This window comes from Neomonachus schauinslandi, chromosome 15 (assembly GCF_002201575.2).
Source record: "Neomonachus schauinslandi chromosome 15, ASM220157v2, whole genome shotgun sequence".
Taxonomy (NCBI): domain Eukaryota; kingdom Metazoa; phylum Chordata; class Mammalia; order Carnivora; family Phocidae; genus Neomonachus; species Neomonachus schauinslandi.
The window spans coordinates 59,065,234-59,087,904 of NC_058417.1; the positions used below are offsets into that span (position 1 = coordinate 59,065,234).

The 22,671-nt window shown below is 49.6% G+C and overlaps 1 protein-coding gene and 1 pseudogene across 5 annotated transcripts in view; one reads left to right on the forward strand and one right to left on the reverse strand.

The window, feature by feature from the left end:
* The window catches only part of CCDC57 (coiled-coil domain containing 57), a 95,651-nt gene that overhangs the window by 21,234 nt on the left and 51,746 nt on the right, over window positions 1-22,671 (reverse strand). For 2 of the 5 annotated variants that reach the window (XM_044921524.1, XM_044921519.1), the window contains 3 exons: window positions 19,340-19,440; window positions 11,350-11,566; window positions 3,940-4,356 (listed from right to left, as the gene is read on the reverse strand). In XM_044921524.1, the coding sequence (XP_044777459.1) occupies window positions 4,136-4,356; window positions 11,350-11,566; window positions 19,340-19,440 (539 nt within the window). In that variant the 3' untranslated portion in view covers window positions 3,940-4,135. Of the gene's footprint in view, window positions 1-3,939; window positions 4,357-11,349; window positions 11,567-19,339; window positions 19,441-22,671 lie in introns of those variants that run through there. The other 3 variants (XM_044921520.1, XM_044921523.1, XM_044921522.1) reach the window with 3 other exon arrangements.
* On the forward strand, window positions 21,516-22,345 carry LOC110572548 (annotated as a pseudogene).

Here is a 22,671-nt window from a genome sequence, read left to right on the forward strand (position 1 = left end):
CTTCCTGAGCAGGGGCAGAGTCCCCTCCCCCAGCACAGTTTTCTGTCCTTCGGTGTTCTTTTACAGAGCACAACGACCATGCATTTTCTTACTCTGCGAGCTCTCGCAGTCACCTTTAAAAACAGTGCAAAACCTAACAACATGCAAAGCACTTGGAAGATGGCCAGCCTCACCCATAGTTTAAGAACGGCAAATTAAAACCAATAATGAAATATATTTTTCATCATCACATTGGCAAAAAAAGAAAACGCTTGATAAAAATCCAGTAGTACTGGGGGCGCCTGGGTGGTGTCGTCAGTTAAGTTGCCGACTCTTGGTTTTGGCTCAGGTCGGGATCTCAGGGTCGAGTCCCGCATCGGGCTCTGCGCTCAGTGCAGTCTGCCTGAGATTCTCTATCTCTCTCTCAAATAAATAAATAAAATCTTAAAAAAAAAAAAAATCCACCAGTATGGGAGTTAGGAAAGACACTCTTACACCCTGCAGCCATGAACACAAATTGGGCCAACTTTTTGAGGGCGATTTGGAAATAGCTCGCAGAACTCAAACCACTCACTCACACCTTTGACCCAGTGATTCCAGTTCGAGATATTCTGACAACAGAGTCCCACGGCCCTGCACACACACTGCGGCACTTAGGAGCTGAGACCACAGGCCATTTAAACGTCCACGGATGCAAAGTGGTTAAAGCACGTGCTCACGCGGTGGATCACTGAACCACTGGAAGGTGTTAGCTCTGGCTGCACCGATCCGATATAAAGAGCGCAGACGGGGATTTAAAAGCAAGCTGCCTCCTGGTATATACAACTAAAAAGAAAAGGGGAGGCACACACATTTTTAAATATTTGCTTCTGAGGCCACAGAGAGCAGGGCACGCCTGGAGAGGAGCAGGGGACTGGACAGTTGTGGTCTGGGGGACAGAGATGGAACTGGAGGCGGGCAGGGGAGTGGTAGGGAGGGAAGGGGGAAACTTCTCACGGAAAACCCTATGCACCATTTAAATTTATTTCTTAGCCATAAGGAGGTGCCGGCCATAACTAGCCGAGGTCTGGAGCCCCCTTTGCTCCAGTGGGCGTTCCGCACCCTGAGCGTCCACACACGTGGCAGGGACACTGGGGAGGCCGACTACTCGAACCACCCCTGGGACGGACACGCCAACACACCGCCTCCCACGAGTCCCAGTGCCCCGGCCTCGCCCTCCGAGCTGGCTCAGGCTTCCCAAGGCAGGTGCTGAGTTGCCAGCGCGGCCTGACACCCGTGTTTTCTGGTGCTGCCCCGGCTGAGTGTCCCTGTCCTGATCAACCTGGATGAGTTATTCATAGGTGACCTTTGTCATCTTGCTCAAGAAAATCTTTCCAGTTGGATTATTTGTGAAGTTAAAAAAGAATTATCTTAGAAATTTGTGATTTTAAATCACATCTCAGGTTAGCTTTCTAGTCATTTGTAAATCCTCAGTTCCAATTCTGTATATTTTTAGGTTTGATTTTAAGCCATTTAACTCTGCCTGGGATGCATTTTGGGAATTTAAAAAGTGTGCGGCTGGCACTGCTGGTGGAGGGTGGTCCCTTCCGCTCTGGCATCTCATCAGCGACATGCTCGCATCTCGAAGGGCTGGGTCTTGCTATGTAGGTCCTCTTCCCCCTTGAAAACGCACTCATTTAGTTTCAAGGGAAACTGTCCATATTTCCATTAGAAGTACAGTAACTGACTACTTAAATATGGAGAAAACAGCTTTACATTATGTAATACTTCCTTCCAGGAAAAGTCAACTGTTAAAAATCTACTTTTCAACACTGCTTGGTACTTGCTCTAATCACATGCTTTTCCCGGGAATCCAGATCCCTAGGCTGCAGACTCAGGGCCTCCCTGGGCTCCATTCTTTCCAGTTATCTCCCTGCTCAACTGGATTGAGTACCTGTTGTGTACCTGCTTGTGCTGACCAGGGGGGGTCAAGGATCAAGGACGATGCCCCCACCCCAGCCCCACATTGTCCCAGGTTGGGGGCTAGTGCTAAGAGGGGAAGGAAGTCATCTGGAAGATGCAGCTAGCAGGGCTTGGGGTGGAGGCAGGTGCTTGGAAAGGAAGGTGGGGAGGAGGCATCCGCAGATGCAGGCTGGAGGGGGCTGGGCTGCATGGGCCTGGGGGGAGGGAAGCCAAGGTCGTAGCCCCTAGGCACTATGTAGCCAGGAAAGAGGAGAGAGGGGTAGGGTCAGGATGGAGCAGGCAGGGGTGGGGGTTGTCGGGGTGGGGATTGGGCGGAAGGCGGCTGGGAGTGGAGGGGCCTTACCCTTTGGACTGGATGGAGAAGGGGGCTGTGGTGACCCTGAGGCCCTGGCCTCAGATGGGGGTGCAGCAGGGACTGGCCAGGCCTGCTGGGGGCAGGATGGGGGCGGCTCTGGTCCCATCTCAAAACCAAGGGGTGTGTGTCCTTTCAGTATAAGAACTGTGTGCCATCTTGAGAAATACCGTGTAATAAATGTAATTCTTCATGTTTAAATGCAGATGTCACACACTGTTAAACTATTTACCATTTCTGACTGTTCATGATCGCTACTCACAATACACTGAAAATGGGCAAATGCAGAAGACACCTCATCCCAGTTTCTAGAACGGAGCCTCCAGACTGCTTGTCTGGGGACCGATTCCCCACGTTGTACTTGATCATAAATGCTTAGGATCACACATTTACATCTCAAGCAGAGTTCCTGTCTGCCTAAGAGTGTCTTTGAAGAAACTAGTGAGGTCTTAAAAAGTGTTCTTACAGGGGCGCCTGGGTGGCTCAGTCTGTTAAGCGTCTGCCTTCGGCTCAGGTCATGAGCTCAGGGTCCTGGGATCGAGCCCCGCGTCGGGCTCCCTGCTCAGCGGGAAGCCTGCTTCTCCCTCTCCCACTCCCCCTGCTTGTGTTCCCTCTCTCGCTGTCTGTCAAATTAATAAATAAAATCTTAAAAAAAAAAAAAAAGTGTTCTTACACAAAGTAGAGTATCATATAGGTAACTCAATTATGCATACTCAAATACTCAGGATACAAGGGGGCATAGAGAAGTTTTGTAGATAATTAAAACATCTAAATTATGGTGCGCCTGGGTGGCTCAGTCGTTAAGCGTCTGCCTTCGGCTCAGGTCATGATCCCAGGGTCCTGGGATCGAGCCCCGAGTCGGGCCCTGCTCCGCGGGAAGCTTGCTTCTCCCTCTCCCATTCCCCTATTTGTGTTCCCTCTCTCGCTGTCTCGCTGTCAAATAAATAAATAAAATCTTAAAAAAAAAAAAACCTAAATTGCATTAATTTCAACCTTTTCCTCCCACCTCAGTTTTTCAAAGGCGAACCAAAAGCCTGCAACTGAAATTATCTTTCTTACTTTTTAATCACAAAGCACTGCTCACAAAGGGCACGGCGACCCCACCCAGCCGGTGTCTGGCCATCCTCCCCAGCACAGACCCTGTTGAAGGCCCAACCCCCATCCCCGGCCTTTCCCAGCTTTCCTGCCGAGGACCCCAACACAGTTCCTGGCCGCTGTCCTCAGGTCTGAGACAACCCCTGGCGAGGTGGAAGAGGGGTCTGTCAGGAGCTCTGGAGAAACACTTCCATTTGCAATGAAGAGAAAGAGAAACATGCCTTCTTCCCACGTGATGCTCGGAGCTGCTGCAGCCCTTTCGGCCCATTTAGGAGGAGCGAGAATCCCAGAGGAGCCAGCCCCCGGCTCATATGCCTCTGGACCTGACGTGCAAGTTGAGGGACTCCTCTGTGTTGGTCAGTGTGTCGGTCCCGCAGCTGGGCAGGCACACCGCATGTCAGGAACGTGATCAAATGCCCACCACCTTGGCTGTCCCCTCCTGGCTCCACTGAGTACATGTAAGTTTCTGGGGGGCACCATGATGACATAAGGTGTTTCTAGCCACTTCCATGAGTCTGTCCTGTCACCTGTGTACAAGCATGTCAGGCTGCTGGGGGGGCTGTGCTCCTCCCCACGCAGGAGGGTCTCCACCGACGCCCACGGCACCCAGCTGGCCGCCCTGCTTGCCACGGGCCTGGCGCTGCCCGGCCATCCCCTTCTACCTGCTTCCCGACTCGTCCAACAACCGTTTCACGACCGGGTTCTGCAAGCCTTCCACGGCTTCCCCCTCGGAGCGGTGGCTCTGTGTCACACTTCAACGCAGGCAAGAAAGGGAATCTGACCGGAGCCTGCTTCCCACCGCAGGACCGGTTCCAGGACAGCTCTCCAGCGGTCACTTGCATCTCTGCTGTCAGAGCAGGGACGGCTCCTGTTCTGGACTCTCGGGCTGGTGTCTGTGTAGCCGGCCTCGGACGAAGGATATGGCCTGTCCCTCAGGCGCAAAGGGCCGATGGGCCTGGGGCTTGCCGCTGCGGGGGGGAGGGGAGGACAGGGGACCCGTAGCTGCCTCCTGTGCCTCTCACCTGACCCTGTGTCTTCTGCCGGCCCCCACGGAGCTGTGGCCGGCGCCCCTGTCAGCTGAGCTCACAGTTCTGGCCCCCCCATCCACCTCCCTGCCTCTGTCCTGTCACCAAGAGAGTCCCGTCCTGTCAAAGCCCAGCCCTGCATGGCCTCTGGCCCGCCTCTCCTGAGTCTGCCCACCCCCCCAGACCTATTGTGTGCCATCCGCCTCTGTCACCTACACACAGACGGGCTCCCTCTGATGTGGGCCTCCTGGAACTGCTGCCTCGCAGAGCTCGGCTCCCGGAACAACGTGTCCTCCAGCCACTTGCCCCAGGAAGACCGGCATGACCACGCCACCAGTCCACGCAGACTACCCGCAGCCCCACGGTGACCTCCACCTCACAAGCGGCAGAGGCACTTGCCTGTCCTGACCTCACCTGACAGCCCTGCCACAGCCCCCAGGTGACCACTCTCCTCCTCTTTAAGACTTTCCATTACCAAAGATTCCCAAATTTCATCAAGCACATGTACCTGTGTAGTTTAAAGAATAAAAATAAAATAACTTAAAGAATAAAACAAACAGTGGGGCGCCTGGCTGGCCCCGTTGGTGGAGCGTGCAACTGTTCATCTCCGGATCGTGACTTCAAGCCCCATGCCGGGTGTTGGGATTACTTAAAAAAAAAAAAAAAAGGGCGCCTGGGTGACTCAGTCGGTTAGGCGACTGCCTTCGGCTCGGGTCACGATCCTGGAGTCCCGGGATCGAGTCCCGCGTCGGGCTCCCTGCTCGGCGGGGAGTCTGCTTCTCCCTCTGAACCTGCCTCCTCTCATGCTCTCTATCTCATTCTCTCTCTCAAATAAATAAAATCTTTAAAAAAAGATTAAAAAAAGAATAAAACAAACACCTGTGTACTCAGCTTAAACAACATTGCTACCACCTGTTTTTCTAAATAAAGTTTTATTGGCAGGCAGCCACACCCCGCATTTGCATATCGTCTGTGGCCCTTTACAGAAAAGTTTGCCAACTCCTACTTTGGATTTTTTTTTTTTTTTAAAGATTTTCTATTCATTTATTTGAGAGAGAGAGAAAGCATGAGGTGGGGAGGGTCAGAGGGAGAAGCAGACTCCCCGCCGAGCAGGGAGCCCGATGCGGGACTCGATCCCGGGACTCCAGGATCATGACCCGAGCCGAAGGCAGTCGCCCAACCAACTGAGCCACCCAGGCGCCCTGGATTTTTTTTTTTAAATGAGGGACAGGTGGTGACAAAGTTGCAAAGTTCTTATTGTCTGTAAAGTCTTTGTTTTGCCCTGGTTGGTCAAAGACATGTCCCTGGGTGTGGGGTTCTGGGCTGACAGCACGTACAGATCCCCCGTTGCTGCTGACGAGAAGTCAGCCGTCCATCAGGCCTCCCCTCTTTGCAGGTGACAGCCTTCTGCATCACGCCATTGCCTCTGGTGCTCCTGAGTTCTGTTAGGACACACCCAGGTGTTGCACGTCCTTGAAGTTACTCAGATGGGGGTTGTGAGGCTTCCGGGGGTAGAGAACGAGGACCGTGGGATACTTTAGCGGATCCTCACAGGGCACATTTGCCCGAGGCTCTGACCAGCATGCAGCCACGCATCAATCACACCTGCTATGTCATCCTCCATGGCTCCGGACCTGCTTGCTTTCTGCTTCTCTTTCAACCTCTTTGTCTCTCTGGGTAATCGCTTCACATATAAGGCCTATATCACTAATCTGCTGTTAAGCCCATCCACCAAGCTGTTAATTTGAATGATGATATTCTTCTTTTCTTAAAGTTCTGTTTGTTCTTAAGTTTGCTTGGTCTTTCTTTACAGTTCTTTGTTTCTTGGACGTGTTTTCTTGCAAGTCTCTTATTTCTTTGAACCTAGGAAACTCAGCTATTCATACCTTGTATCCTCCAGGTTTATGGAGGGTCTGTCTTCTGCTGGCCTCACGCCTGGTGCCTTACCCCCTGCGTGCAGGATCCCATTCTCAGCTAGAATCTGATCTGTGGGAATGTTTATGGCCTGGGACAAAGTGGACCCCACAAAGCGGTCTGTCTCCACTGCTGCCCAGTCCTTGGGGGCCCCACCGGCTCATAACCCTGAGAACTAAAGTCCCCAGGCCACACGGACGTTGTAACTGGGACTGACCCACATGAGAGCGGTGTATGGTGACAAGTTATAAAGGACGGCCCTCCTGCCAGCACTCCGTGCGAGGGCCCGGTCCTCAGTGGGGGCACTGGGCAGGCGGGGCACGGAGCTGTTTCTGGCTCACCTTCCCACTGCGGGCGGGTGGGACCCTTCCCAGTCCCTGCTTTCTGGGCAGGCTCACCCATCACACCCCTACCACGGGTGGGCCCTGAGTTTTGTCACTTGCTTTCTGGACACCCTGAGGCTGTGACACCCAATGTCAAGTTCACCCAGTTTGACAAAGACCTTGGGGTCAAAGGGGATGGTGGTGATCAGTCTGCAGGCAGGGCTCCTCCTTCATGGGGTCTTTGGCTTTTAAGAATTCTCCACCTTCGGGCGCCTGGGTGGCTCAGGCGGTTAAGCGACTGCCTTCGGCTCAGGTCATGATCCTGGAGTCCCGGGATCGAGTCCCGCATCGGGCTCCCTGCTCGGCGGGGAGTCTGCTTCTCCCTCTGACCCTCCTCCCTCTCATGCTCTCTGTCTCTCATTCTCTCTCTCTCAAATAAATAAATAAAATCTTAAAAAAAAAAAGAAAGAATTCTCCACCTTCTTGCCACGAATGGATGCCTTCAAGCATGACTGTGGCTTTTTTTTTTTTTTAAAGCATGCTCTGCTTTACTTATTTATTTATTTTGTTTACACCCAATGTGGGGCTTGAACTCATGACCCCGAGATCAAAAGTCACACGGGATAGAAGGAACATACCTCAATATCATAAAAGCCATCTATGAAAAGTCCACAGGGAATATCACCCTCAATGGGGAAAAACTTAGAGCTTTCCCCCTAAGGTCAGGAACGCGGCAGGGATGTCCACCATCACCACTGCTATTCAACATAGTATTAGAAATCCCAGCCTCAGCAATCAGACAACAAAAAGAAATAAAAGGCATCCGAATCAGCAAAGAAGAAGTCAAACTCTCACTCTTCATAGATGACATGATACTCTATGTAAAAAACCCAAAATACTCCACCCCAAAATTGCCAGAACTCATCCAGGAATTCAGCAAAGAGGCAGGATATAAAAATCAATGCACAGAACTCAGTGGCATTCCTATACACTAACAATGAGACAGAAGAAAGAGAAATTAAGGAGTTGATCCCATTTACAATGGAACCCAAAACCATAAGATACCTAGGAATAAATCTAACCAAAGAGGCAAAGGATCTGTACTCAGAAAACTATAAAATACTCATGAAAGAAATTGAGGAAGACACAAAGAAATGGAAAAACGTTCCATGCTCATGGATTGGAAGAACAAATATTGTGAAGATGTCAATGCTACCTAGAGCAATCTACACATTCAATGCAATGCCCATCAAAATACCATCCACTTTTTTCTTTTCTTTTTTTTTTTAAAGATTTTATTTATTTATTTGACAGAGAAAGACACAGTGAGAGAGGGAACACAAACGGGGAGTGGGAGAGGGAGAAGCAGACTCCCTGACGAGCAGGGAGCCCGATGCAGGACTCGATCCAGGGACTCCAGGATCATGACCTGAGCCGAAGGCAGTGGCTTAACCAACTGAGCCACCCAGGCGCCCTACCATCCACTTTTTTCAAAGAAATGGAAAAAATAATCCTAAAATTCGTATGGAACCAGAAAAGACCCCGCATAGCCAGAGGAATGCTGAAAAAGAAAAGCAAAGCTGGCGGCATCACAATTCCAGACTTCAAGCTCTGTTAGAAAGCTGTCATCATCAAGACAGTATGGAACGGCACAAAAACAGACACATAGATCAGTGGAACAGAATGGAGAGCCCAGAAATGGACCCTCAACTCTATGGTCAACTCATTTCGACAAAGCAGGAAAGAATGTCCAATGGAAAAAAGACAGTCTCTTCAACAAATGGTGTTGGGAAAATTGGACAGCCACATGCAGAAGAATGAAACTGGACCATTTCCCTACACCACACACAAAAATAGACTCAAAATAGTTGAAAGACCTAAATGTGAGACAGGAGTCCATCAAAATCCTAAAGGAGAACACAGGCAGCAACCTCTTTGACCTCAGCCGCAGCAACTTCTTCCTAGAAACATCGCCAAAGGCCAGGGAAGCAAGGGCAAAAATGAACTATTGGGACTTCATCCAGAGAAAAAGCTTTTGCACAGCCAAGGAAACAGTCAACAAAACCAAAAGACAACCGACAGAATGGGAGAAGATATTTGCAAATGACATATCAGATAAAGGGCTAGTATCCAAAATCTATAAAGAACTTATTAAACTCAACACCCAAAGAACAAATGATCCAATCAAGAAATGGACAGAAGATGGGGCACCTGGATGGCTCAGTCGTTAAGCGTCTGCCTTCGGCTCAAGTCATGATCCCAGGGTCCTGGGATCGAGCCCCGCATCGGGCTCCCTGCTCCGCGGGAAGCCTGCTTCTCCCTCTCTCACTTCCCCTGCTTGTGTTCCCTCTCTCGCTGTCTCTCTGTCAAATAAATAAATAAAACTTAAAAAAAAAAAAAGGAAATGGACAGAAGACATTTCTCCAAAGAAGACATACAAATGGCCAACAGAAAAATCGAAACCTCAATGAGATATCACCTCACACCAGTCAGAATGGCTCAAATTAACAAGTCAGGAAACGACAGATGTTGGCGAGGATCCAGACAAAGGGGAACACTCCTACACTGTTGGTGGGAATGCAAGCTGGTGTGGCCACTCTGGAAAACAGTATGGAGGTTCCTCAAAAAGTTGAAAATACAGCTACCCTACGACCCAGCAATTGCACTACTGGGTATTTACCCCAAAGATACAAATGTAGGGATCCAAAGGGGCACCTGCACCCCAGTGTTTATAGCAACAATGTCCACAATAGCCAAACTATGGAAAGAGCCCAGATGTCCATCGACAGATGAATGGATAAAGAAGATGTGGTGTATATATACAATGGAATATTACACCAAAAATTTGAAATCTTACCATTTGCTACAACGTGGATGGAACTAGAGGGTATTATGCTGAGTGAAATAAGTCAATCAGAGAAAGACAATTATCATATGATTTCCCTCATATGTGGAATTTAAGAAACAAAACAGACGATCATAGAGGGAGAGAGGAAAAAATAAAACAAGATGAAATCAGAGAGGGAGACAAACCATAAGAGACTCTTAACTCTAAGAAACAAACTGAGGGTTGCTGGAGGGGAGGGGGGTGGGGGGATGGGGCAACTGGGTGATGGGAATTAAGGAGGGCATGTGATGTAATGAGCACTGGGTGTTATACGCAACGGATGAATCACTGACCTCTACCTCTGAAACTAATAATGCAGTATATGTTAATTAATTAAATTTAAATTTTAAAATGTTTTAAAAAACAAAAAAAAAATCAAATGAGGGGTGCCTGGGTGGCTCAGTCGTTAAGCGTCTGCCTTCGGCTCAGGTCATGATCCCAGGGTCCCGGGATTGAGCCCCCGCATCGGGCTCCCTACTCAGTGGGGAGTCTGCTTCTCCCTCTCCCGCCCCCCCTGCTTGTGTTCCCTCTTTCACTGTGTCTCTCTGTCAAATAAATAAATAAAATCTTAAAAAAAAAAAACGTCAAATGAGAACCTGGGGGGTGGGTGGGGGGATGCGTGAGATCTGTAATTCATGTCTCAGAAAAGGCCTAATTTCCATCATAAATGATGAGCTAATACAAATCAGTAAGACACAGATAGTAAACTCCACGTACAAAGGGGCAGAGAATTGAAGGTGAGGAATAGGAAGTGAAGTGGGGAAGGCCCACCTCCCAATGGGGTGGCTGTGGACCTGCCAGAGCCCAGCTGGACAACGTCTTCCCGAACCAGAAATGCTTCTGCTTTCCAACAAAGCGACGCCCCGCCCTGCGGGCTGAAAGCTTGTGTACAAGGCCGTTCACTTTAACATGACGTGTAGGACAAAAGATTGGAAATAACCTAAAAAGTCCACAGCAGGGACAAGGTCACATCACGTCGTTGGCACATCTACGTAACAGAGCGCGGCCTGCATGGGCTCCGCACGGGCTGCCCTCCCTTGGCCTTCTTGCCACATGGGGGGCTCATGCAGCTCCCCCAGAGGTGGGCCCTCGAGATGGATTCTCCCGGACCCCCGTGATGACCAGGCGGACAAGGGCAAGGGCAGGGTCGTGCTCGCGAGGCTGGGCAGCCCAGAGAATGCCCGTGTCTCCCAGACTGACGCACCAGCTCCCTGGGGGGCCCCTGCGGGTGGCTTGTGCAGCACCCGGGCCCGTGGCGACACAGCCCCGAGCCTCCGCGCAGGAGCCTGCACAGGCGGAGACTGCAGTGTGTCTGTCTGCACGTCAGCCTGACGGGGTCACCCAGCCCCGCCAGGCAGCGGCCGGGGCAGCACATCTCACCTCTGTTCTGACCTCTGGCTGGACTTCCTCATGGATCAAGCTCTTCCTTCCCACTTCTCTCTGAGCTCCAGCAAAAGACCCTGAGAGCAGGGTCCCCAGTGGGAACCGAAATTCCCCTCAAGCTGTAAGGACAGCTCTGAGCCAGCAGGACCCCCGTGACGGGCCCTATGACGGTGACCGACCTGACCTTCACTGCCCACCTGCACACACCCACTGACCTCTGTCCCACATGGTCCTTATATAAACCTGGAAGTGTTTTCTGCACTTGGGAGGATCTTCTGGACAACAGTCCCCTGGCTTCCTGGGAACGGCCTCCCTGAAATAAACTCCTTTCTTGTGTCACCGCCACCTTCTCTCTGCCCGTGGATTCTGTCGGCGGCCACTGGCCGAGCCTGGCCTGTTTGGGACCCCACAGCCCTGGCCCCAGCCTACCTGGTGCAGAGTCGTCCTGGGAGGTGAGGCCAGAGGGGCTGGATCCCAGGTCCAGTAACTTCCACGTGTCCTGGAGGGGGCCGCTGGCCGCTGATGAGGAGCTTCCGGTGCGGTGCCCACTTTCCCTGTGGGATTCTTGAGCTGGGCGTGGCTTTGGGGACCGGTTTTCTTTGTGCCGAGTTGATCTGCAAGTCACTGTAGAGATTCTGTGTTGCCTCTATGAAAGTAAAAAAAGACACAATGATCCCTGAGAGCCCTGCTCTGCTGTCCCCGGAGTAAGTGACAAGGTGGTGGGCATGGCCCAAAGACAGGCCTTGGGGCGAGGCTTCAGGGACCATCTCGCAGAGGCCCTGGGGACAGGTCCGCGCTCCCAGGCACACAGGCTGGCCGGTGCCTGACCAGCTGGGGTTCCTACGGACACTGGAAGGACAAAGCAACGTGTAAGGCAAAGGCAGTCTGGTCTCCTTGGAAAGAAGGGCAAATGCCCCAAAACACGCCTCTCCGGCTGTGCCAAGGCCCACGCTGGAGCCCGTGTCCGCCCATGCCCCCAGTGCCCCGGGCCGACCCACTCCGTGAAGGCACAAGAGCAGAATCCGCCATCCCAAGAGAAGCGTCTGGTGCTGCCGGGGCAACAGCCACCTGCTAGGACTCCCAGCGCTCGGCTTCCCATGGTGGCACGGTGACCCCAGCACATGGCGTCCCCAGCACAAGCAGCCCTGCCCTACCTGCCCCGCCCCGGCCCCGGCCCCGGCCTCTGCCGTCCAGCCCCGAGGAGGACCGCTTCTCCCCACCATCTGGGCCGAGCGGGGCTGGGCCTTCCCCGAACATTCAGAGACACGTTTTTTCTTAGTGTTCTTAGAGTCCTGCCGTGAAAACGCGGACAGAAGGAATTCAGTGTCGGCGGGTCACCGATGGGGTGTGTTACCAAGGTCTCCCTCCAGAAGAGGAAGAAACGCTCTGCCCAGATTTCCAGTATCAGGGACTCGCTCAAGTTGGTGGCAGGCCAGAAGGGAGGGGCATGGTCGTGTCCACCAGCCAGGAAGAACAGTGTCCACCTGAGTGCCCCTCCCGGCCTTCAGGAGACCAAGCACCCCAGCATCACACAGACCCCTTCTCAGCATCAGGGGAGGGAGCCCTGAGCCTGACCCCCCGTGCCTCTCAGTTTGCTGGCAGGCCCCCGCAGCCTGAACGGCCTTCCACCCTCCCTCTGTGGGGACGCCTGCCTGAGAGCAGTCAGAGGGGAACGTAAGGAGTCTTAAGAGGCACTGAACAGGAATATGGAAGAAAATGTAAGCATTACAAGCAGCTGGACGAGGGCAGAGCCTGAGCAGTGGGCCACTCGCAGGGAGGGCCCGGCCAGACCCACCAGCCTCTTCCCGGAGCCCCAGAGAACATTCACACCCACTGCACCGCTCTTCTCTGCTCTAGTTTAATTAATATTTGAATTCAACCGAGTAATGCATGCATATTTTTTTTAAAGATTTTATTTATTTATTTGACAGAGAGAGGGAGAGAGACAGCGAGAGAGGGAACACAAGCAGGGGGAGTGGGAGAGGGAGAAGCAGGCTTCCCGCTGAGCAGGGAGCCCGATGCGGGGCTCGATCCCAAGACCCTGGGATCATGACCTGAGCCAAAGGCAGACGCTTAACGACTGAGCCACCCAGGCGCCCCCATGCATATTTTTTTTATTTTAACTTACAGCCCCCGGGGCAGCAGTGATGATAAATGGGCTTTTCATGTTTGTTGACTGACTGAGTTTCTTCCTCCAGGGTTTCTTTTCTTTTTCTTTTTAAAAGATTTACTGACTTGAGAGAGAGCGAGCGAGCGAGCAGGAATGGGATGCGCAGAGGGACAGAGACAGTCTCAAGCAGATTCCGCACTGAGCGGGGAGCCCGACTCAGGGCTCGATCCCAGGACCCTGAGATCACGACCTGAGCCGTAATCAAGAGTCAGCCACTTAACCGACTGAGCCACCCAGGTGCCCTTCCTCCATAGTTTCTGATCATATCCTTTGCTTTTTTATCTATTGGTTAAAAAAGCGGGCCTCATGGAGTCGTCTTTTCTCAAGTTTTAAGAAAGGAGGCATTTCACTGGATGTAACAAAGCCATGGTAGTTTTGTAGTTTGAAGGAGATTAATAAAGTGTAATGCAATACTTAATGTACTAGAAAAAGTGGAGGTCCAAGTCATAATATGCACGTTTTACTGTGACAGATAATAGGCACATTTATTTGACAACTTGGGAGATTTTCTTCTAATAACACATATTTAGAACTTTAATCAATGCAGGTGATTTGAAAGTTATGAATAGCTAGGTACTTCAATGCTTTAACAGCATTTCCCACAAGTGGTGAAGGGGTCGTGCAGGGGAGAGGGTCATGCAGGGGAGGGGGTCGCGCAGGGGAGGGGGTCGCGCAGGGGAGGGGGTCGTGCAGGGGAGGGGGTCCTCCAGGAGAGGGGGTCGCGCAGGAGAGGGGGTCGTGCAGGGGAGGGAGTCGTGCAGGAGAGGGGGTCCTCTGGTGGAAAACGCCATGGTCTTCAGCCCCCTTTCTGTGGCCGGCCCTGCGCCGTTTCGCAGGCCAGCGTCTCCTCGTTGGGCAGACCACTGTGCAGGCCTCTCCCACACACCCATTCCGGGTGCCCTGGTGCTCTCCCCACTGTCCCTGCCCGTGATGCAGACCCTGCCGTTTGCCACGGGCTTGTGTTGAGGCCCAGCAGAAGCCCCCCAGCCCCAGGAGGTGTGTGCCTGACGGACATGGTAGCAGGGCAGTTCAGGCATCGCCAGTCCCAGGCGCCGCTCGCCTCCTCCCACCCAGCAGCCAGGCCTCAAGCCTGGGCTCCTTCCCTCTCCCACAATCCAAATCGATCCCACAGCGAATTCTGGCTTCAGCTGTCTCCAGATGTGACGCTTCTCCTCGCTGGCCGCCCACCCCTTACCCGGGCCCCCAGGTCAGCGCAGAGCCTGAGCACTGCTACCTCGCTAGGGCCACCTTGGGGCTCACGTCACCCCTGGGGGAACAGGCCATCCATCTCCCAGCTGGCGTTCTCTTACTTTAAACAAACTGAAAAGGCAAGCCATACACTGGAGACTCTTTGCAGAACATGGGCGGATAGGGATTGGCCTCAAGACTATAAAACTCCCACATCCTTCAAGGAAACTGAGTGTTAGTGAATGAGACGCTACACACAGGTGTAGTGAGGAACGGCGCCAAGACACGTGCTCGCTACTTTTCATCAGTTAATTACAGGTGGAAGCGTCTAGTCGTGTGGAAAGGCTTGTGAAGAACAGAAATCTAAAGGCAGCGCAGCGGAGGGCATGGCCTCCGTGGAAGGACAGTGGCATCCTGCCGGCCGGGACCCCGGTTGGGGTCGTCAGAAGTGCCAGCAGACAGAACTCAGCACCTGTTCTGGGTAAAAACTCAGTACAGCAGGAGGAGAAAGAACTTTAAACTGATGAAGGGTCTGAATGAGGTCGAACCATATGAAATTGCTGATATTTAACCACTTTTGACTTACAAAAATGGCAATTTTGTAGGACCCAACTTAACACCCAAGCCTACAGCAAACTTCCTACTTGAAGATAAAATGCAAAAAGCATTTGGGGCACCCGGCTGGCTCAGTCGGGGGAGCGTGTGACTCCCGATTTTGGGATTGTGAGTTTGAGCCCCACGGTGCATGTAGAGACTGCTATAAAAAATAAAACCTTTACCAAAAAAAAAAAAAGAAAAAAAGCATTCTATAAATCAGGACAAAGGTGTGGATGACCCTGTTCTCTGTGGTGCATGGGAGTCCTGGCCAGGACAGCAGCATGAGACAGGACCGTGAGGGGAGGTGCCTGACCCTCACCACAGATGCTCACCATTCGCACAGAGAACCCGGGAAAATGGCTGCCACACGTATTAGCGCTAATCAGTTCTGTGGAGTTGCTAGTTATAAAACATTTGGTAAAAGCCAACTATGCTCCAATTGCCTGCAATAGCTAGAAAATGTAAGCTTAAAGAGATCCTCGAGATAAACAAACTGGTACAGTCATCAAACAGAATGCTGTCCAGCAATAAGAAGGGAGCTTTCAGACCACGGAAAGACGTGGAGGAAACGTAGATGCGTATTACCGGGAGAAAGGAGCCAATCTGGAAAAGGCTACATGGCCTATGATTCCAACCCCGTGACATTCGGGGGAAACGGCAGAACTGTGAGGCAGTAAGAAGATCAGTTGGTACCAAGGATAGAACTGGAAAGGGGGGAGGGTGAACAGAGCGCAGAGGAATTTTAGGACAGTGAGACTGCTCTGTGTGAGACACGAGGGTGGACGAGTGTCATTATACATTTGTGCGATCCCGTAGAACACACAGCAGTGAGCGCGAGCCCTCACGTACGCCCTGGGCTCTGGGTGATGATCCTGGGTCCGTGCGGGCTCCTCAGTGGGACAGACACACCATCTGGTGGGATGCTGATATGTGTGCACAAGACGACTTTCAAAACAATGTTTACAGCAAAAAATAGCCAAAATGCCCACTGAGAGAAGAATGGATGAGCCAATGTTGATGTATTTATACAATGGAAAGAATATGCACAAACTGGTGTCTAGACCTGGGCTTGCCAAGCCACACCTGGCAGAGGCCAAATCCTGCCCACCTCCTTCTGTACAGCCCATGAGCGAAAAGTAGTTTTTACGTTTTTAAATAGTTGAAAAAATCAAAAGAAGAATGTTTCATGACATGAAGACTATATGAGATTGACCTTTCTGATCTATTGGGTTTTCCTGGAGCACATCCAGGCCCATCTGCTCACGTACCACCTGTGGAAGAGGGGGGGCCCTAAAGCTGTGGCCTGACGTAGCTGCTCTCCATATATCGCATCGATACATCCCAGAAGCACAATGTGGAATGAAAGCGCTCTGCAGAAAGATATATACACAACCCCCGGATGTGATGTATACAGATTTTTAAATATCTGAGAAGAGAAACACCAGACTCAGGAAAGTCTGAAGGGGAGATGTAGGGGTAGAACTCTCAAAGGGGTTTTGACTTTATAACATTTTGTTTATTAAGTTGGATGGTGTATATATTAGTCTTTGTACCTTCTTAGAAGTCTAAAAATATTTATAATAAAAATACATAAATTACAGTATTCACCTAGTAAAGATCAAATGGGATGAACAGCTAAGAAATTTTTGTAAAGGAAGATAAACAAGAGCAACCTTATTATATGTATTTGTAATATATTAAAAATATTACGAAGGTATGTTTTTTTTTTTTAAGATTTTATTTATTTATTTGAGAGAGAGAGAGAGAAACCATGAGCAAGGGGAGGGGCAGAGAGAGAAGGAGAGAGAGTCCTAAGCAGACTCCTTGCTTGATCCCACAACCTGAGATCACGACCTGAACAGAAACCATGAGTCAGCTGCTTAAACGACTGAGCCCCCCAGGTGCCCCTGCAAAGGTATGGTATTTAGAGCAGGACAGCCCCAGCGGGGGAAAGCAGCCTTCACTGGAGCTGTGTAGAAAATAAATACAGGGGGCGCCTGGGTGGCTCAGTTGTTAAGCGTCTGCCTTCGGCTCAGATCACCATCCCAGAGTCCTGGGATCGAGCCCCGCATCGGGCTCCCTGCTCCGCGGGAAGCCTGCTTCTCCCTCTCCCGCTCTCCCTGCTTGTGTTCCTGCTCTCACTCTGTCAAATAAAATCTTTAAAAAAATAAATATTTCTAGGGGCGCCTGGGTGGCTCAGTCGTTGAGCGTCTGCCTTCGGCTCAGGTCATGTCCCAGGGTCCTGGGATCGAGCCCCGCATCGGGCTCCCTGCTCCGCGGGAAGCCTGCTTCTCCCTCTCCCACTCCCCCTGCTTGTGTTCCCTCTCTTGCTGTGTCTCTCTCTGTCAAATAAATAAATAAAATCTTTAAAAAAAAGAAAAAAGAAAATAAATACAGATCCAAACCTGAAAATGCAGAGGTGCCACCCCGTGGTCTGCCAAACACGGGCCTGGCTCTTCCAAAACGTCAGCATTGTGAAGGACAGACAAGGTCAGAAGACTCATTGTGGGGTGAAGGAGATGCCCACACGCACACCTATGCCCATGCTTGCACGCACACGTGCACAAACATACTACTCGTGCAACCCCCACATGCATTTCCATACACACACAGCCACACACACGTGTAGGTGTGCAAGTGCTGCAGGCAATGTGGGTCCTGGACTTGTGACTCACAAAATCTGAGTTTACAATATGTATTAAATTCTAGGACCATAGTCATGTTTCCTGATTTTCATAATGTTGGGAGGAGTCCTTGTTTTCAGACATAAAGGAGCTCGATGTCTGCAACTTATTCTCAGCTGGTCCAGGAACAAAGTTGTCTGACTGTGTGTGTGTGTCTACCTATCATTCATCCACCTATCCATCCATCCATCCATCCACTTATCCAACCAACCATCCATCCATCCATCAGCCATCATCTATCTATCTATCTATCTATAATGTGGGGGAGGCAGAGGGAGGGAAGAGAAAGAATGGCAAAGCAAATGGAGTGATCAGTTAACAACTGGTGAGTCGAGGTAAAGGGTATAGTGCTATTTTTGCCACTTTGTGTAAATTTGAAATTATTTCAAAATAAAAAATTAATTTGAAAAAGACATAAGCAAGAGTTTAGATGTTTAGCACATGATAAAACAAATCAATTCAAAATCACTGAGAAAAAGGAGGATAATTACTTATGGGTATTATGACAGTTAGTGAAACAGAACAGCTAGAAGAAATGGGTGGATATTTACCTAAACTCGGAATAGAGAAAAAACACAGTGAAATAAATCATTAAAGTAGACTGACAGAATTCATTACATTAAAAAAAGTTATCTGTGGATTAAGAAAACAAAGAAAGGCTAAAGGCAAATGACAAGTCTGGGAAAGGTTATAATGGACAAGCAGCAGTTCCTTCATTTATAAGGAACTCTTAAAAACTAGTAAGTACAAACACACAAGTAGAAAAATTAGCAAAGCATGTGTATAAATAACCCACAAAAAAAGAAATATATATGGCCAATAAATAGATTACAGACTTTAATACCACTAAGAATACAAGAAACTTCTAAAAGATGAAATTTTTTTAACCCATCATATTGGTAAAGATTTGAAAAATAAGGGGCCTGGGTGGCTCAGTCGTTAAGCATCTGCCTTCAGCTCAGGTCATGATCTCAGGGTCCTGGGATCCAGCCCCGCACTGCGCTCCCTGCTCAGGGGGGAGTCTGCTTCTCCCTCTCCCTCTGTGTGTGTGTGCTTTCTCTCTCTCTCAAATAAATAAATAAAATCTTTAAAAAAGGTAATACTCAGGTGGGTAAAGCAATAGTAAAACATACATATGATGGTAATTTGTAATTTTATATTTATTATTTACTTAGGTAATTTTAAAAAAAAACAGCAGGAGGGGTGTCTGGGTGGCCTGGTTAAGCATCTGACTTTTGGTTTCAGCTCAGGGCATGATCTCAGGGTCGGGAGATTGAGCCCCACATCGGGCTCCGCACTCAGCGGGGAGTCTGCCTGAGATTCTCTCTCTTCCTCTCCCTCTGCCCCTCCCTCTTTCCCTCTCTCTCTAAAATAAATAAATCTTAAAAAAAAAAAAAATAGCAGGGGGCGCCTGGGTGGCTCAGTCGTTAAGCGTCTGCCTTTGGCTCAGGTCATGATCCCGGGGTCCTGGGATCGAGCCCCACGTTGGGTTCCCTGCTCAATGGGAGACCTATTTCTCCCTCTCCCGCTCCCCCTGCTTGTGTTCCCTCTCTCGCTGTGTCTCTCTCTGTCAAATAAATAAATAAAATCTAAAAAAAAAACAAAAACAACCCCAGCAGGAAACACACTGAGATGTTACTAGTAACCATGCTTGGGTGCTGAAAATTGGAGGCCTTTTCAATTGTGTTCACTGGATTTTACATTTTGGAAATGAAATACAATACTTAAGTGATTAGCAAACAGTTATTAGAAGTATATTTCTTAGATAAAGGAGTATTACCTGAGCTGCAGAATGGGGTTGCAACTGTCCCAAAGGGGCCTCAGGTGCGACACTCATGTTCTGGGCCTCAGGGGTGGGCAGAGGGTGACGAGGCGGTTTCCCTAGAAACAAGGGGAGGAAAGGATTTGCTTTTTCTTTTTTTTCCTTTTTGCTTTTTTAAAAAGTCAGCTCTATGCCCAACGTGGGGCTTGAACTCACATCCCTGAGACCAGGAGTTACATGCTCCACTGACCGAGACAGCCGGGCTCTGGAACGGTTTGCTTTCTGTGTGCACCTCGCTTCCTGATGCCCCTGGTGCCAAACACAAACACTGCAGAAGTACAGCACGTTCCTGCCTACACCAGTCAGCCCTCTCTCGCAGTGTGTGTAGGGGTGACGCCGCGAGCCGTTGTGACTGCAGCGTGCAGGGCCTCTCACACACAACTCTGGACACACCTTCTCAAAGCGCCGTTAATCAACACGTTCACTAACAGACCCAAAGATATACCCTCTCTGCAGCACAGAAAAGTAAGCAGCAGAAGGTTAAGTGAATAAACTTAAAGATTCTGCTTGTAAGAGATGTTTCAGCATCCTGTCTTACTTAGAAAGATCTAGGCAGCCAAGGAATACTCGTTCATTAACTCAGTTTGGGTTAAGTTACCTACAAATCTTGGAAATTAATCTTTAAGCTCACATACTACAAGACACAATTACTGTTGATATAACATTTCTCAGAATGAATCTACTTGGTTAAACACAAGCTTACTGAGGACTCCAATGAGGTTTTTGTGTATATGAGTTGTAAATAATGATATGAACTGTATTAGTACTGATATGTACTTAATTACGTACTGTATGTACTGAAACAGAAGTTTTTTAAAACCTTGTATTACATTCACTTCAAGATGGTGTTGGTGACTAAACTGCATGTTAACATCTGGGTAGTTACGAAATTAGTTCTGCCCCCATGGACCTCCTGGGATGGGTCCTAAAGTACCATGTCAGTTTTTTTCCAGGAGATAAAAGGACATGGGAAAGGCAAAATTTGGAAATGAACTTATTTTCCTTAGTTTTTAATACCTGAGCTTAAAAGCTACGGAATCTGGAGATACACAAATGGCCAACAAGCCCATGGAAAGGTGGTCAACACCATTAGTCATCAGGGAAATGCAAAATCAAAATCACAGTGAGATACCACTTTGCACTCATTAGGATGGAGAGAAGAAAAAAGACAGAAAGTAAGTGTTGCCAGGGATGTGGAGACATCAGAACCCTCGTACATTGCTGGTGGGAAAGCAAAATGTTGCAGTTGCTGTGGGAAAAGTTTTACTTTGATGAAAAGAAAAAAGCCGGGGGAAGAAAGAGACAAGAGAGAAAGCTCTGCAGTGAGGACAGTGTGCAAGGACCGTTTACGAGCTGTGGTCCCAGCTACTTGCGGACGACCGCGGTCTGCGAACAGACGATCCTGCACCTGCCCCACAGTCAGGTCAGCAGTAGCCTCACCCGATGCCACAGGCCCACATCACTCCCCTCCCTCCTCCTGTCACGTAGGCACTTCATCTCACAGCGTTGCAACAAAGGGGGGTACGGCTCAGTGCGATGATTTTGAGAGACCCCAGTCACAGAACTTTATTTACAACATATTGCTATAGTTGCTCTATTTCGTTATTAGCTATTGTGAACCTCTTCCTGCACCTAATTTATAAACGTTATCATGGGTAAGCATGTCTAGGAGAAACGAGGTACACACAGGGTCTGGCACCGTCGCAGTTTCGGGCACCCCCGGCGGGTCATGGAACGTGTGGCTACAGGCTCTGACGGCACTGCTCTGCCCACTCTGAGGCAGGATTTCCAGAGCTCCAGTCAGAAGAACGTGGACTCCTCTGACCAGAAACCAAACCAAATGGATCACGAATCCGTCACCAAGGACATGTGTAGAAGTTTGAATGCGCGACTTCCTAGGTATGGAAGGGCCCTTTCCCCTTCCTCTTGGCCGCTGTCATCTAAAACCCGAGAGGCCTCTGCTTCTGTAAACTGAAGGGAAGCATTTCTAAGCGGCATCTTCTTGTCTCCCTAAGTCTTCCAGAACTCAGAAACTTTTGTGAAAAAGCAACTCACAGGAGGCATCCCCAGAAGCGGAAGTTAGCAGCGGGCTGGCTGGTGAGGGGCTGCAAGGGTCTGTCGAAGCGAGTTGAAGATGAACGCCAGAGGCCGTGGGCCGCAGCTAAGGGACGGTATTCCAGTTACTGAACTCTCAGCAAGCAGATCTTCTGAAAGTCATGATCTTCTTCAAAAAGGCCTTGTGTGAAAAATGAACTTCTGCCCAGTCATCATCTTGAATTATCAGAAAAAAAGTTCCAGCTCAAACAAGATAAAATGAATTTTTCCACTAAAATTACAAATGGAGGGGCACCTGGGTACCCATTTGACCAAATGGTCAAATGTCTGCCTTCAGCTCAGGTCATGATCCCAGGGTCCTGGAATCGAGTCCCGCATCGGGCTCCCTGCTCAGCGGGAAGCCTGCTTCTCCCTCTCCCTCTGCCGCTCCCCCTGCTTGTGCACTCTCTCTCTCAAATAAATAAAATCTTTAAAAATAAATAAATAAATAAAATAAAATTACAAATGGAATTCAAGGCAGAGCAGCAGGCTCAGGGTCTTCCATTTCTTCCGAGCTCAAACCTTTCACTGGGTATTTTCAGGGGTAATGATGAGACTATCGGATGTGAAGATATTTTTTTTTTTTTTAAGATTTTATTTATTTATTTGACAGAGAGAGAGAGAGATAGGGAGAGCAGGAACACAAGCAGGGGGAGTGGGAGAGGGAGAAGCAGGCTTCCCGCGGAGCAGGGAGCCCGACGCGGGGCTCGATCCCAGGACCCTGGGATCATGACCTGAGCCGAAGGCAGACGCTTAACGACTGAGCCACCCAGGCGCCCTGGATGTGAAGATATTCTTAATGAGCCATCACAAAGTGAACTAATGGGAGAACCAGACTTGATGGTGGAATATAAACTCAGTTTCCTATAATCTATTGTGCCGTTCATGAAAATACAGGGGCTGCATCTTGTTTATGGTCATCTTTTTACTATAATTTGATGTATACAACGTTAAAAGTACTGACCCATGACAACTTTTGCCTAAACAGTATCTGTGATCATTTGAAATTATTTGGGTCTTTGGTTTATGGCCATACGACAACTGAAAGCACTAAAGGGAGATGATTTTAAAACTTCCAATTTATATGAAAACAATAGCATTCTATGTCTTTAAAAAACTGTTGCTAATGAGTATTTGAAAACTGCCTGCAGGTTCCAATTCAGCCTATTTCCTGGGTATTCCATAAATTTAGTTTT